Below are 16,629 nucleotides of genomic sequence, written 5' to 3'. Positions count from 1 at the left end.
ATTGATGGGCGGTTCCATCAATACACCTAAGTAAGATGTCTTGCAAATCACTTCAGGGGCGTTATCTGGTTTCAAAACAGCATTTTTAGATTTAAAAGTGTTTATTTTTGCTACCTTTTACAAAATATAAGAGAAACATATTAGATTTATACATAAACACAGCTGCTTTGGCACTAATTTCACCGTCTTGGATTATTTTGTTCGAGCAAACAACCAGCCGATGTTACGCTGCCTATTCAATTGGACTGGCAGTCGCCGTGTCATGTCGCTCAGTATTTGCATAAAATAGACTGCAACTCTATTTTGGCCCCGCCTAGTTGGCGGCAAAGCAACCGTAGACTCTAGCTGCGGCAAAAGGCCCAATCAGATTGAAAATGAATGGCAAGTAGTCATTTTGCCTCTGTTGCTTGCTGTCGCATGTTGTTTATGTGTCTGTAGCTTTAGTCCTAAAACAATTTACAAAACATTGGTTTTAACACATTGCAGTTTATAGTAATATTTACACTGTAAGAAATATGAATAAAACGGACATTAATAAATTAGTTGCAGTTGCTTAAGTTCAATGTGCATCACATTAAACTGATGCCATTTGTTTTGCACACTTAAACATAGCTACAACTCTTTGAAAGATGTGTCTTACACTAACATTCTTATTTCTGCATAAATTATTTAATGTAACAAAACAGGAATAATGTAAAATACCAAAATGCTGACTTACTTTAACAAGTTTTCTAAGAAGAGGCGAGCATTACTCAGCACCTGCAGCACAAAGAAATGTTATTCAACCTTCTTGTCACAAATTATTCATCCCTAAACAGACGTACAAATTAAAATATTTAATTACAGAATTTAAAGAAAATGTTTGAGAAAGACAGATCTCTATAACAATACTAATATGCAAATAATGCTGTAAAGTTAAGACAACTGAGGATGCTCATTTATTACCATTATCTAATTTGTTAATTTGCAGAAGCTGTGTCTTTTCAGGCAAAAGGGTCAAAATGCCTAAAACTGATATTCATGTAATGTTCAAAGTAAAATGTGACTGTGGTCTCATGATAACCATCCTCAAAATCCCACAATGTGTGTATGTATGCATGTTGTAATTCTCATACTATAAGTAAAATCTATATTTGATATGCTTGATATGATTTTGGGCTTCTGTGAAATGACAATTCATGAGACACAACTTGTTCAAACATCTCCCTTGCCCTTTTTTCCAATTTTCTTTCATGGCTACATTCATACAGAATCCTTTCTGCAGGGTTGTGTGGAGGTATGACTTATTTTTTAGAGTTTCAAAAAGTAACTGCTGTGAAAGAATCAGAAAGTATCAGTTTGCTTCTCTGATGTAGTACATTTTAACGCAGAAATGTCCAGTCTCTATCACTGACAACCACACCTGCTCCTAATCCATCATCAATACACAGCATCCAATAACTATACAGCAGGTGACACACTTGTCTATGGGCAAAACAAAGCTGCTCATTTGATTGAATTAGTGTTTCAAAGTTCACCAGATGTAAATGGATGAATCCCCATATTCCCTTCTAATTTACCGAGTTACAAGACAATATCATATATCATGCTTGAGTTAACGTGTTGAGAAACTGCAGAGGTTGGACTTGTTCATCTATGGACAGGGTACATGCCCATGCTTTTCCAGAGTCTACAAATGTTTGTTTTTAAGACAACCTAATTTGGCTTGCTGAAAAATGGGTAAAATATGAACCCTTTAATAATTTTTCATCTGAAGCTTCATGGAATAATACTGACCAGCATGTTAAATTTAAACTATTATGCAGGTTCAAACGTGATATGGACAAACAGATATGTGACCCATTTTCACATTCTTGTTCTTAATCCTTAATCTACCTACCCGACAGTGCCCCTTATATTTTCACTCATACACCCTTTTAGTTTCTGGCTGCTCTGACTTCCTGCAGTTCATTACTGTACATCATAAAAAAGTCTTGTTAGTTGTTAACTCATCCTGAGAGCAAATGAACTAATCAGTGTGATGCACAACACACAGCATCTTTGCTTTGCCAACAGAAATTAGACCAAAACATTGTCATGCAAGTATTAGAAAAACTGTGACTGTAACAACTCATCACAGCTTCAGTGTGATGAAGAGCGGAGTGTCTCATTATGCATAATGAATACGTGTCTTAAGTTACTTAGTGAATCTGGGGTCTGTATCTTTCACTCTCATTATAAAGCTGAAAACTAGATATTTACACGTATGAGTATGTTTTGCTTTGTAGATAACTGACAGAACTGGAATGCACCAATGCAAATGAATATAATGCAATGCTAAAATCCCCTTGCTGTATGAGCAATGTCTTCTTTATAATTTGCAGTTGTTTAATTATTAAGATCCTATTGTCTTGCATACAATTTGTACATGTTCAATAAAGCCTCTCTATCAATCAATCAATCATAAACAACACTTACATTTTAATTTTGTCTGCAGGAGTGTGGGCTTGTGCATGAGGTTTTGACAGGAGCAGCAGTTGGCTTTGAGTTAGCAGATGTTACCGTGCATGTTGATGTCCATGAAATGTCTTGTAAATGACTCCAGAGGTGTTATCAGATTACAAATACAGTGTTTTCAGTTTTAGAAATGCTTATTTCTCGCTATCTTTTACATAATATATGACAAAGAGGATATATATATATATATATATATATATATATTTTTTTTTTTTTTTTTTTTGCCAGCTTGCACTCGGCCGAGACGGACGCACTTTTCTCTTCTCCCTCCCTCCTTATCTTTACTGCTTCTGTGGTGTGTTGTCTGTGAGGCTGCAGCTTTGCTCTTCTGGAATGACAAAAATGGATCTGTTAAAGTGGTCTCTGAACGCAACTGACACTATTTTTTCTACAAGACATTCGGGGGCGGAGGACCCGACCTGTCCTGCCGGGACGCATGTGATGGGTTACGTGATGGACTCGTGGAGGAGATGGCAGGTCATGTGCCTTTACATGCTTTCTGTGGAGGACGTCGAAGATGTGTACATATTCGGCTTGGTGGTGACCGGCTTTCTGATGTGTGGAGCAGGCACTATGCTGGTTTACCGGAAAATCAAGAAAGTGGAAGCAGCTTTGATTGGTCCTTCCAGGCTGCCCTACATGATTGATTTGATTGGGAAGGCAGTGGCTGCGCAGTCGGCGGGGGTTAACCGCGCGTTGGAAAATAGCTCGAATAGGATTGCAGCCCTGGAAACCCGCTCTGACCGTCTGTGAAGACCACATTCTACATTCAGATGCATTGAGAGCCATTCTGTTCTCAGAACTGTGGAATCTTTCAGGCGTCTGCTAATCTGGCTATTCATTTGGCTTCCCCAAATACAGCTGCACTTCAAGGTCGCTGTGATAAAACCTCCTCAGAAGATCACCACTTAAGCCTCGCTCCCTAGTCTTCCCCCCTCCCCTCAGTTTCTCCAGCTCTGACGGACTGCTCAGGACTGCTCAGACTGCTCAGGGCTGCCCCTCCCCCCTCCAGGATTGTCGGACAAGGCCGTTGACGGCGCCAAACAGGCTGCCTCCGGAGTGTTCTGATAAACTGGACCTTTTCAAATCTTGGTTGTCGTACTGTGTCCTTGTTTTTGTCTGTGTGATTATTGTTTTTCAGTGCTGATGGGGATTTTTTTCCTCATTGCTGCTGTGTAATGCAGCGGCTATGAGGGTTTTTTTTTTCTCCTTTTCCCTCGTGTTTTGCTTTTCATATATATGTTTATGTACCGGGCCGGCCTATGTGTTGTGTGTGTGTTGTCTGTTATGGGTTGGTGTTGGTTTGCTCAGCCCTGCTGTTGACCAAGGCAGGGATGTACATCTGGAGCTGGTCCCCGGGCGCCTAATGGCGACTTCTGCTCCTACTGGCAATTAAGATGGGTTAAATGCAGTAGACATATTTCATTGTGCAGGGAACATGTTCTTCTGTGCATATGACAAAATTCCTTTGAATCCTTGAATCCTTTGAATATTTACACAAACGAAATGGAGTTTTGCAGGTAGCTACCAGCCTATGCCATAACCACACTAACAACTGCAAAATGTCTTGTAAATAGGTTCACAGGTGTTATTAGGTTCCATAAACAGCATTTTCAGTTTTAGAAGTGTTTATTTCTCACTAGCTTTTACATAATATATGAGAAACATATATAAACACACAAAACAAAGCAGTTTTGGAGAGACCAGCCACTGATGTGGAACAGACTGAAACACAATGTGATGTTTTAACCTCTTAAAATACCTCTCAGAATAGGTCCAAGTTAGCCATCTTTGTACTTGTCCAAGGTCTGTGTCCCAAGAATGTTTCCTGTGAATTTGAAGACCCTGGCGGTAATAGGACTAGACTTATGCTGAGCACAGACAGATGGACACAAAGCCTTTGTAATACCCAATGGCCATATTTGATGGCCTTGGGTAAAAATTTTAAATCCAGACTGTAAATTACTGTCATAAACAAACTGGTGAAGAGGAGAGTTTGCAGGATACTCTTTTTAAATTATCCACATCAAATTTTCCATGTTCATGTGGGGTCATTGCATAAGGACAATGACAGGTATTTGGTGTTATTTTATTGCTCAAGGAAACTCCAATACGAAGCTACATGCGGCAATCAAATCCACCAATCAGTGGTTAGCAGAAGCTTCCTCCATCGCCTCAGGGACCATTTATACTATTTGCACATTCCAAATGAAGAAACCGTCACACACCCACATACAGTGTTGCCACAGTTACTTTGAAAAAGTAATCCAATTACTGATTACTGATTACTCCTTGAAAAAGTAACTTAGTTACTTTACTGATTACTCAATTGTAAAAGTAACTAAGTTAGATTAGTAGTTACTTTTTTAGTTACTTTCCCCAGCTGCCGACAACAACCCACGTCAACATGACAATGATACCTGTTTTGCCAAAACTCACTTTATAGTCACCCTTTCTTGACTTCAATGAAAATAAATACTTGTTTTATAAAAAGTAAAATAAAGACCTCTTTCTTGACCCTGACCTCTAGTAATACTGTGAGAAATCTTGGAGTCATTTTTGATCAGGATATGTTATTCAAAGCGCATATTAAACAAATATGTAGGACTGCTTTTTTTGCATTTACGCAATATCTCTAAAATTAGAAAGGTCTTGTCTCAGAGTGATGCTGAAAAACTAATTCATGCATTTATTTCCTCTAGGCTGGACTATTGTAATTCATTATTATCAGGTTGTCCTAAAAGTTCCCTAAAAAGCCTTCAGTTAATTCAAAATGCGGCAGCTAGAGTACTAACGGGGACTAGAAGGAGAGAGCATATCTCACCCATATTGGCCTCTCTTCATTGGCTTCCTGTTAATTCTAGAATATAATTTAAAATTCTTCTTCTTACTTATAAGGTTTTGAATATTCAGGTCCCATCTTATCTTAGGGACCTCGTAGTACCATATCACCCCAATAGAGCGCTTCGCTCTCAGACTGCAGGCTTACTTGTAGTTCCTAGGGTTTGTAAGAGTAGAATGGGAGGCAGAGCCTTCAGCTTTCAGGCTCCTCTCCTGTGGAACCAGCTCCCAATTCAGATCAGGGAGACAGACACCCTCTCTACTTTTAAGATTAGGCTTAAAACTTTCCTTTTTGCTAAAGCTTATAGTTAGGGCTGGATCAGGTGACCCTGAACCATCCCTTAGTTATGCTGCTATAGACGTAGACTGCTGGGGGGTTCCCATGATGCACTGTTTCTTTCTCTTTTTGCTCTGTATGCACCACTCTGCATTTAATCATTAGTGATCAATCTCTGCTCCCCTCCACAGCATGTCTTTTTCCTGGTTCTCTCCCTCAGCCCCAACCAGTCCCAGCAGAAGACTGCCCCTCCCTGAGCCTGGTTCTGCTGGAGGTTTCTTCCTGTTAAAAGGGAGTTTTTCCTTCCCACTGTTGCCAAGTGCTTGCTCACAGGGGGTCGTTTTGACCGTTGGGGTTTTACATAATTATTGTATGGCCTTGCCTTACAATATAAAGCGTCTTGGGGCAACTGTTTGTTGTGATTTGGCGCTATATATATAAAAAAAAAATTGATTGAATTGAAATTGAATTGACCTCATATTTAACTGTTAACAGCACTGTAACAGTAAAACTTGCAATTTCAAACCTATATTGTTTATAAATGTAACTATTAAATTCTAACTTTTTCTAACATTTAAATTCTCTCTAAACATTTTACTTGTCGAAATTATTATTATTTTAAGCAATATTAGTAGTTGTAGTAAAAAACGGCTTCAAAACTGGACCTTTAATCTAGGGGTGTTGTGGGGGAGAGGGGCACATCCTTGCCCCACGCCCCATTCCATCTGGATTCGCCCCTGCTTTGGCGTTTGAGCACAAAGAATGGATAACATTTATTTATGCAGAAAACAGGACCAGATTAACAGGTAAGAAAGTTTTATTGCGTTTTCACATCATGCGGTCCTCAGAAAGAGAGTTTAGGTACATTTGAGTGGAAAATAGTGTTTGTTGACGCGTCGCGGAGGATCAGCTGTTTTTAATGAGACGATACGGTGCAGCTCAGCTCAGAATTCTAAATAAAGGAGGGAAAAAAGTATAAAAATGTCTTTGTAAAGCTCAGTGCAGGTGTGCTGATCACCGCGCTTTAAGAGGTAAGGACGAGTCGAGCAGCTGCAAAAAACCGTGAATGAAAAGCTCACAGCTTGCTTAAAGTGGGCAGTTCAGTCGAACCCCGACCTCCTGCCCACAGACCAAGTTTAATGCTGCTGTCGACCCACAATGAAAAATAATAGTAACGCACAGTGACATGGAGAAGTAACTTTAATCTGATTACTGATTTGGAAAGATTAACGCGTTAGATTACTCGTTACTAAAAAAAGTGGTCAGATTAGAGTAACGCGTTACCAAGTAATGCGTTACCGGCATCACTGCCCACATATGCCTGTTCATCATTTATATGGACACAATGTTAAGAAAAATATCCACTAGACAGTGCTGTAGTACAGCTTGAACATTTCTGACAACTTCCATTAAATACTTCACAACAGGATTACATATATAAAACTGCTCGTCAAAATATTATGTCATTGTTATTGTCTTCTTCATGTTCTTTTGCTTTGAGGTTGTGTCTTACATGAACGTTGGCTAGACTGCCCCCGTGACTACCAGTGGTATTGCTTCATTTCCTCAGTTGCCATAGTTTTATTCAAAAACTAACACAATTACAGATAAAACATACACAGAGTTTGGACAGAAGACTCAGTCCGCATCTGTATTTAACATTGAAAAATAAATTAGGCTTAATCCGATCCTTTCTACAAACAGCCGGATGCTCTGCTTGATGCAACTTCAGTTTTTTCATGTTTAATCCCTTATTTTGACAGTTTGATCATGTCTGAACAAAGTCAACTGTAATGCCTCTGCTGACACACTAGGACCATGAAGTCCAATTATTATTTTATACTTGTGTAGATGCCTGAAATGAAACGGTTGAAACAGTCAATACAATCATGTGTACTGTGTGATCAGAAAAAGTACTCATGAGAGCACAAACCTTCACCAAGGCCCAACATTCCCACTGGAATTAACTCGAACATAACTGTAACACGAGCAACTAAATTGCTTACAGACCTTTTATTTATTTATTTTTATAGCAACATGGACACATAATTTTTCCTCCCATGTCTTTGGAATTGAAAAGAGAGAAAACATCCAATCTTGCAATGTGAAAAGTATCACAAAAATTCTCAAAATAATAGTTTCTACTGCAGGCTAGGCTCAATCTTGTCAAGCGGTGCCACTATTAAAAAACAAACAAATAAATAAATAAATCCTGGCAACACTGTAATATTCTCCGCAGAGGAAGTAATATGTTGTATATGTATTGTGTGTAAGCATATATACTTACCAGCATGACCACACACCAGTTGAGGATTCCTCTGTAGTTGCTGAACCCACTGCTTGAACTCAGCAGGGACTCCTGTGTCCGGTGACAGCTGGAGAAATAAAGCATTGATGGATGACTTGAACAATAATAAAATGTAATATATTCTCCACAACATTATGTCAAAGGTATATTACATTATGAATCTGACAGAAAAGAGACTTGTAATGTTTTCTGTGTTTGCTGGCTTTTAAGAAAAAGCAAAGCATGCAACAAAGAAATATACAGTGCCACTAAAACAAGGTTAGGCAGCAGGTCTAATAAAAATAGTGCACTGTCTCTTGCTGCAGCTCACAAAATAAATAAGAAAATAATGAATCCTTGGGAATACATTTTACTAACCATTTGTGAGGTCTATAAATCTCAAATTGGCCTAGACTTTCAAAAGGTGTAATTTGAATGGCGTATTCTCCTCTTGGCATACAACAATAGATTTTTTTATGTTCAAAGTTAACAGCAATGGAAGATAGTCATCCTTATGTTAAAAAAAAAAAAAGAAAAAAAAAAAAAGGATGCTCCGGTAGCCAACTTGCAGGAGCGTCCTTAGGTTTGAACATAGGTTCCGCCACTCGGCCCAGCAATCTTTTCTTATTTCTACCAAACTTGGTACGTCAGTGAAGGCTGACCATGAAACTGAGTTAACTTTGACGAAGGCCAAGGTCAAGGAATTTGATTTTCAGACAGATTTGGCCCAAAAGCTTGGATGGATTCCAGAACAGTCCTGGTACAATCAGCCAGAGGTCAATCATTTGAGCGAAGGTCAAGGGCTATGTCAGATTGCCACAGCCCCTACTGTCTTCATGCCTATGGAGATATCAACACTTTAAGACTTCATGTCATATAAGCGTAAAATTTTAAAAAGTACATTTGGTTATTGTTTTCATAACTCATTAAACTGCAATATGATACAAATCCTATGCTGCAACAATTGGACATGTTGAAATGTTAAAATCATAACTCACTGCCAGTATTCTTATTGCTTCCAGTCATTTATATATAATTATTCAGTGAATATATTAAATTCTATAGAAATGTCAACAACAGAACAAACTGAGAAAAAATAAATCAACATTAAAACACCAACTGTCTGTATTCAGGTGTGAATATAATCAAGAAAATTTCAGTTCATTTTAAGTAGTGTAAAACTGTATTTGTATAAAAATCCTACGATTAAAATCAGTACAGTCCTAAATGTAATATATGACCATGACAGACTGGTAATTTGTAGTTACAGTACCAAAGAAGGATTATCTCAATTTGCCACACACAGTGACTGGCACAAGATGAACTTTTAGAGACCAAATGTGTTTGTTGGTTGTTGGCAAAATTATTCCAAAAATATCAAAAAGACTGTTGGACAGATTTGACCTGGCCTGAAATGCATTCAACAGATTCTGGGATAGATCTGAATAAAGGAGCTGACTGCATAGTTTAATGCAGTTTGGATTAGAGTTAAACTTTGTCTTTGTCTTAGTTTTAAAGGGGGTCAAATTATGCAAGGAACAAATCACAACCCCATGACCCTAAGGCAATGAAAACAAAATAAAAGCAAAAGCAAAAAAGGAGTGGCGAGAGGGAGATACTCCAAGGACATACTTGCTCTAAACAGAAATCCCACTTTACCCATCCAAAAGAACAAAAGAAGCCTGAACTCTAAGCTAACAGGCTAACATCTGTTTGGGGTGTTAATTAAATAATATTTTTGGGGACTGTGTGATGGTTCTCATGACGGTTTGCTTTGTTGTGGGCATAAAAAGTTATGAGCCTCTTATGTTGTTAGCAATCATGTATTATCGGGACCTAACAGATCAGGCTAGGAATAGCTGCTAAAAGTGCTAACACCGTTAGCATACAACATTAAATAAGAAAATATTGCAGCAAGGACGTTTTAGATCACCCTAAGATGTCCCTTAGGGGCTGTAAAGTTAGAACTTACTTGTGTGAAGCACCTTGAGGCAGCTTTGTTGTGAGTTGGCGCTGTATAATTGCAAATTGAATAACCCGTTCGGACGTTTCACTATACAACAAGCCATATTATTCCAGGTATTTTTTATAAAATGCCCAAAACCACACACAGCCTTTTGGGCAGGTTAGCTGAAGTGGAAACTTCATAATTGTCCAGGTCTCCCTTGCAAAAGAGGTCTTGATCTCAATGGGACTAACCTGGTTAAATAAAGGTTAAATTAAAATACCAAATAATATTGCACAACATTACAGAGTAGGGGTGTGAATCTTGCAGTATCTCACGAATCAGTTTGATTCCAGCTCACGGGGGTCACGATTTGATTCAAAAATCTCATTTTTAATCTAAATTAATTCAGTACATTAACAGCTCGCAGCCACAGTGAAAAAGCAACGAGATACCAACATTACAAAAGGCAGAGACACTGGGCTCCACCGCTATCACTCAAAGCAGCCACATGCCCAATCATAAATAACTATGGCTTAATCATAACATGGACTTGAATGGGAACCTGCTCGCTTTTGGAGGCAGCCTCAAGCGGTCAGTCAAGGAACTGCAACTTTTTCTTCTTCCAGGTGTGTTTCATGTGAGACCGCTATACAATTACAACAGAGATGTGTTTGGGGAAATAATTAGAGAGAGGGAAAAAAAAAAGTTAACAAAACATATCCATAAGAACCGCCACCCTTCAGAATGTTTCTATTTTCACGTGTTCCTGCAACACTGCGCCTGAACAGCGGGTATTTACTTTCTAATTTTGTATTTTGAGTGTTAGTATATTGCAATTGACGCTTATTAGGAAAAAGCTGGTATTGTGTAAAAGGTTTTGTATTTGACTAAGGCTGGACAGTATGGCCTAAAATCTACCACATTACGAGTATATCACAATATATTAATTTTTCATTATTATTACTTCAATATAAATGCCTCTGAAGTAGTACAGCACTGGTATGAGAACTACATGTCAGCTAAAGATATACTCTTAACTGTATTACTGTAACAAGTTTCACACGGTACAGTGGTATTTTAAGAACATTTATTGTGCAAAACTGCAGTAAATAAAAAAAGAAAAAATATAAAACTGTTTCTTCAAGTAAACTGAATCTTTGAAAAACTCTAATGAATTATCCTAAAAATCAAGTTGCACAAAGAGAAAACAAAAAGACTGGATTTGCAAAGCTAGATTTTCTTTTCATCTCTAATCAACGTTTTCTGATGTTTGTCATGGACACAGTCTTTTTGCATTCATTGTGGTCTAATTTTTGGTTTTCTTGAACATGTACTGTACATAATAATGATACTGTCCCCCTTTTCCCTTTGGTCCAGCTAAAGAAACACAACCTTTTCAGTTACTAGTCATTATGCAGTAAGAGTTATTCAGAGTTATTATGTGCACTTGTAATGTTGACAAACGTAGAGAAGACAAAATCTCCCTATCCCCCATGTTCATTGGCAACCTTGTACTTGGGTTGTAACCACAGGTGTGGAACAATGGGTCTCACGTACATAGGTTGCGAATGCACAAAAACATGGCGTACGTCCTTCTCCACGCCAATGTTCAGATGTATCAAAAGTGAAATGATCGTGGAAATGTGTGGTGCCACACGCCAAGTTCATGGCTGCCGTACGTGCGTTTCTACAGCTATTGTTCCTCTGGTGACACTTAGAAGTGACGTTAGGAAAATGTTAATCGTGAAAACAAGAAGTCATCAGAGTGATATGCACATCAGAGACACACTTCTGAACAATTAACACACCCACGTGTTTGCAATTATATGGGTGGATATAAAAGCATGCGCAAAGTGATGAAGAAAACGGTATTAACAATGGCTGTGTTAGCACTGTAAGAGGGCCTTGCAAATTGTGCAATCGACATGAGAGTGTATTCAGGGAATGCGAGGATTTACTTGCAAATGACTTGCAAAAGCCAATTTTGTTTACCAAGGCCAGGCGGTTGTCTGTGCCCACACAGGTGCTGACCATGCTGGGGTTCCTGGCAACAGGGGCATTCCAGTGAGAGCTGGCCGACTGGCCACGAGTGTGCCAGTCAACCTTGAGTCAAGCCAGCCCAGCTGTGTGGGACGGAATCATCCAAATGTCATCCAGGTACATCACATTCCCAAACAATGCTGTTGAACAGGCCAACATTAAAGGCATAATTTTCAGAGAAAGCTGGTTTCCATAATGTAATCGGAGCTATTGATTGCACACATATATAAAGGTGCCATCAAATGATGAATTGGTTTTTGCTTATGAGAAACATTTTCATTCCATCAATGTTCAAATCATATGTGATGCACAAATGCATTGGGTTGGGAACAGGCTAGAGGCTGGCACGGTGCCCAATGGCTGGCTGCTTTCTGAGTAAACAGTTTATTTGTGTAAATGCTCCGAATTAATACAGGCAAACAAACACATTCACACCCATACGCACATCTATGGCCAATTTAAAATCTCCAATTCACCTAACCTGCATGCACTGGATGTGGGAGGACGCCGGAGCACTCGGACCATACAAACATGGGAGAAATGCAAACTCCCGGGAGAAAGAGCAGGACCGCTAATCCACCGTGCCACAGGATCTATAGTTTATCAACAAATACAAGAAAAAATGGGAAATGTTTAAAAACTACGGTCCTCAAAAAGGACTAGAAGAAATTTGCACATTTCGCCCTCTGTAGTGCATACAATTAATATCATTAAATGATTTAAGGAATCTGGAGGAATTTCCATGTATAAAGGTCAAGGTCGCAAGCCTAACCTGAACCTCCATCATCTCCAATCCCACCAATGACAATGCATCAATAACTGTCATTCATCAATAGCTGGTTCTTCACACAACTTTCAGCAACATGCTCAAGGCGGACATGGTGCAAGTAGGTATGTATAAGGTAATTTGGTGATTCAAATTTCAGATGAGGCTGTTCCTGGAGGTGCGGAATGAGGCCTTTTCCAGATTGATTTCCCCAAGAGACGCATTAATAAAGCCGCTGTGTGCCCTGTGTACACATACTGTACATATATTACAACTCTGATCAAATTCGATATCTGCTTGATAACGGCAGTTTTTTTGATGGGTCAGTATGGGAACAATTAAATTTGATTCACTAAAAAAAAAAATTAAATTAAAAAGTGTGCGCATCCTCTCGCTTCATTTGTGAGGTAGAGCGAATAGCCAATGTTTGCTGCACTGTGTATTTTTTTAATTAATACACACACGTGTTTATTTAAACCACACAATAAGTCTCTTTTAGATCATCAATAGTGCGCGTTAGTTTTTTTTTTTTTTTTTTTAAGAGTGTAGCTTATACGAGTATAGTGGAGAAAATAATATTTAAGTAATATCCAGGGGTGAAAGTACTTTTAAATTCTTGTAGGTAGGCTTACAACTATACAACCATGGTCAGCTAATGTTGTTCACCTCTTCCCGGCTATATGTGTTCTTAAAAAATTTTTCAATATTTTAGTACCTGTGTGGAGTAAAAAGGCATTCATGTAACACTGTGTAGGCTATAGCAAAAAAAATGTCTGCAGCACATTGGCGGACGTTGGTGCTCACTAGCAGAAATAAAAGGCAGCTGGTCTAAATCCAGCACAAATCAAACCACAGTGCAGGCGGTTTAGAAGCCATTCAGAATGACTTCAAAGCAACTGAAAAGGAGGTAACGTGTTGTTCAGATGCCATAACGTCAGTCAGGTTTTCTTGCTGAAAGTGTGACTGGTTTTAACATGCACATGAAAGCTATTTAACAGTAGGAAGGAAAAAAAAAAAATCACAAAGTCATTTAGAAGTAATGAAAATGTATTCAGGGTGAGCATTTTGATGATGCATTAACTTCATAAATCATAAGACAACGCTTTCTCTTATGAAAGTACATAAGCTACTTTTATAAGTAAAAAGTATCGTGTTGGTATCTGCAAGACTGACCCTGTATTTTCTTGGTATCAGATTAATTGGGCAGCACAGTGGATTAATGGTTTGCATTGTTGCGTCACAGCAAAAAGGTCACGGGTTCGATTCCCACCTGTGGGGGGCATCACAATTTGATTCAAAAATCTAATTTTTAATCTAAATTAATTCAGTACATTAAGCGGCTAATTTCAGGACCTAATCAAGTGTACTGCAGTATGCCAAGAAAGGTGGCAAATGATGCCATCAAAGCAAACTGCATCTAAGTTTACATATGTAGCTTTATATTTGAAAAAAGTAACGTAAACAAAAGTAAATCTACAACGCTGTAGGGGTGCAGGTATTTTGAAATGAAACAGGTGTTGAATCTTGTTATTTTTGCACATTCATTATTTGCTGTAAATCTGTTAATGTGGAGCAAAATAAAATAAATAATTCATGATTTAAATAATTTAAATAATTCATGATTTCTTGATCAATTCCAACAGTCACAACTTCAGCCAATTTAATTCAAAATATGATGCAAATTTCATATGTCATTACATTTCATGTTATTTGATGTTATACAGGTCTTAAAAACAATTAAAATGTAAAAAAAAAAAAAAAAAAAATGTAATATGGGATGGACATAGCGTTTGTGGTTTGTTCAACATTTACACATAGGGACCCCAATAGAAATCTGCAGAACACTAACTGCTTTCTTTTGCTATCCCGGTGCATGATTTTTAGTGTATGATTTTTCTGTATTTCTTTATGTTATTTTATTGTACTGTATATTAACTTTGGGATGTTCTCTCTCTTGTTATGCTTATGTTTGTGTACTATTTGTGCTTTAAGTTCTGAGGCGTGTTTTAAGTTACGCATTACTTTAGTTTTGCATTTAGTTATGTGCTTTGCCGAGAAGGAAAGGAAAACCTGGAAGGTTTCTTATTTGATTAGTCTTTAAATAAATGTGCTTGTGACATCGCACCTGTGGCAATGAGTTCAAACTGAATATTTATCCCATTTTGTATAAAATATCAATATATATTGTATATCACCATTCAGCCTAAAAATCCTGGGATATAATTTTTGGTGCAGATGGCCCAGCGCTACTCCTGAAGCAAGCAGATGTTCTCATATGATCTCCTGTGACATACGTCGATCACATTAGTAATTCTTCTGTTTTTCTTGTTGCTTAATGCTAACAAATTATACTGTATTTGTTGTCTTTCCAATGCCTGATTCTGTTTTTTTTTCTCTCTGTTTGAGATGCAGCTCCATCCAGAGATGGGTGTGGTGTCTACTTCTGCGGAGTGGCTATTCGCCCAACCGTTGGTTCAATAGAGTAAATACGCGAGCATATACGCCCAACCACAACCGAACAATGAGCACGTTTGTAAGTTCACTTCCAGTTTCAACGTGGGTAAAAAGGGCGGATATTTTCTCGCCGGCTGCAGGAGGGTTCGCAACCCGCAGAGGGGCTGTGATCTAAACCGGTTCTGTTTGGCTCATCACACCCAGAGAACTGTGTCAAACTAACAACATCTTACAGGCAACAAGCAGCATTTTGTTCATAAAAATTGTTTCGTCATCATTACCAGGCATCCATTCAAAATGCTTATGAACTTTGCTTTCATCCACTGCGGTGTTTTTTTTGCAGTAATTAAAGATGGCGCCGTTAAATGTGTCAAGCTTTTCACGCTGCAGTAGAGCCTTAAAAAAGTGGTGTAAAAAATGTAGTTTAGATGCACAAAACGTGCAAAATACATGATCATGGTTGGGCGAATAAGGTAAGACATTATGGGTGAATAGCTTTGCCCTACTTCTGCAACCCTCCCATCCTGTGCACTGGCAAATTTTCCTTTATATTTGTTTGTAAATTGTTTTGTCAATTGTCTGTAGCATGGCCAAAGCAGAGGGTCGCCCCTCTGAGTCTGGTCTGCTTGAGGTTTCTTCCTCAAATCATCAGAGTTTTTCCTTACCACTGTTGCCTGTGTGCTTGCTCTGGGGGTTGGTAAGGTTAGACCTTACTTGTGTGAAACACCTTGAGGCAACTTTGTGTGGCAGATATATTCTAATACACAACCGGAATTGTGGGATTTTGAGGATCACTAACACGGAACCCTAGACATTCAATTTAAACTGTTAAGACAAAAAAATGTTTTAACAACACGGTCCCTTTAAAACTAGTGTAGCGTACGTGTTTATGTTGGATTTTTTTTGTAAGATGTTTAAAGCCTACAAAGGAAAACTTTAACTTTCTTCCGTACCTCAGTCTGGTATTTATCTCACTTTTGCGGTCGTTTTTTTCACTGTTGGAGTTGGACCGGGTAGACTCCAGGGAGCGGTCTCTCTTTGCCTCTCTGTCCGCGGCCACCGCGCTCACACGAGCCGCTGACGGCCTCCCGTTCCTCGGCTGCGCACTCTCACTTCTCCCCGCAAAGGTTGTAGTTTTTCTCTTGCGACTTACGGGCAAAACCGCGTTCGAATCAGCCATGCTCACAAAGTAATTTTTTTGTTTTTCTCTACCACTTTCTTTCGTACATGAGCATATCTGCCGCCACTGTGACACACAGGCAAAATGAAGGAAGTAAATGAAGGAAGTAAAAGTAGCAAACTGTCCGCCCAACGCTCACATTTCCTGGTTCATGGGGAAAGCAAAATAATTGTCAAAGGATCTGCCGGAAAAGGTAACTGAACTGTAAAAAAAAAAATATATATATATATATATATATATATATATATAATATGTGTGTGTGTGTGTGTGTGTGTGTGTGTGTTTTGCTCATAAGTTTTCATACCCTGGCAGATTTTTTTTTTTTTTTGGCCATTTTTCA

At 38.5% G+C, this 16,629-nt stretch overlaps 1 protein-coding gene across 1 annotated transcript in view; it reads right to left on the bottom strand.

Moving 5' to 3' along the window:
* LOC117514444 (diacylglycerol O-acyltransferase 1-like) overlaps positions 1 to 16,385 on the bottom strand; it is a 58,995-nt gene extending 42,610 nt beyond the window's left edge. The window contains exons 1-3 of the mRNA XM_034174913.1: positions 16,063 to 16,385; positions 7,902 to 7,989; positions 719 to 759 (exon numbers count right to left, since the gene is read on the bottom strand). Of these exons, the coding sequence (XP_034030804.1) occupies positions 719 to 759; positions 7,902 to 7,989; positions 16,063 to 16,289 (356 nt within the window). The 5' untranslated portion in view covers positions 16,290 to 16,385. The remainder of the gene's footprint in view (positions 1 to 718; positions 760 to 7,901; positions 7,990 to 16,062) is intronic.
* Between the last annotated feature and the right edge of the window lie 244 nt (positions 16,386 to 16,629).

Source organism: Thalassophryne amazonica, chromosome 7, assembly GCF_902500255.1.
Source record: "Thalassophryne amazonica chromosome 7, fThaAma1.1, whole genome shotgun sequence".
Lineage (NCBI taxonomy): Eukaryota > Metazoa > Chordata > Actinopteri > Batrachoidiformes > Batrachoididae > Thalassophryne > Thalassophryne amazonica.
Note: the sequence above shows the minus strand (reverse complement) of the source record. Positions and strands in the feature narration are given on the sequence as shown.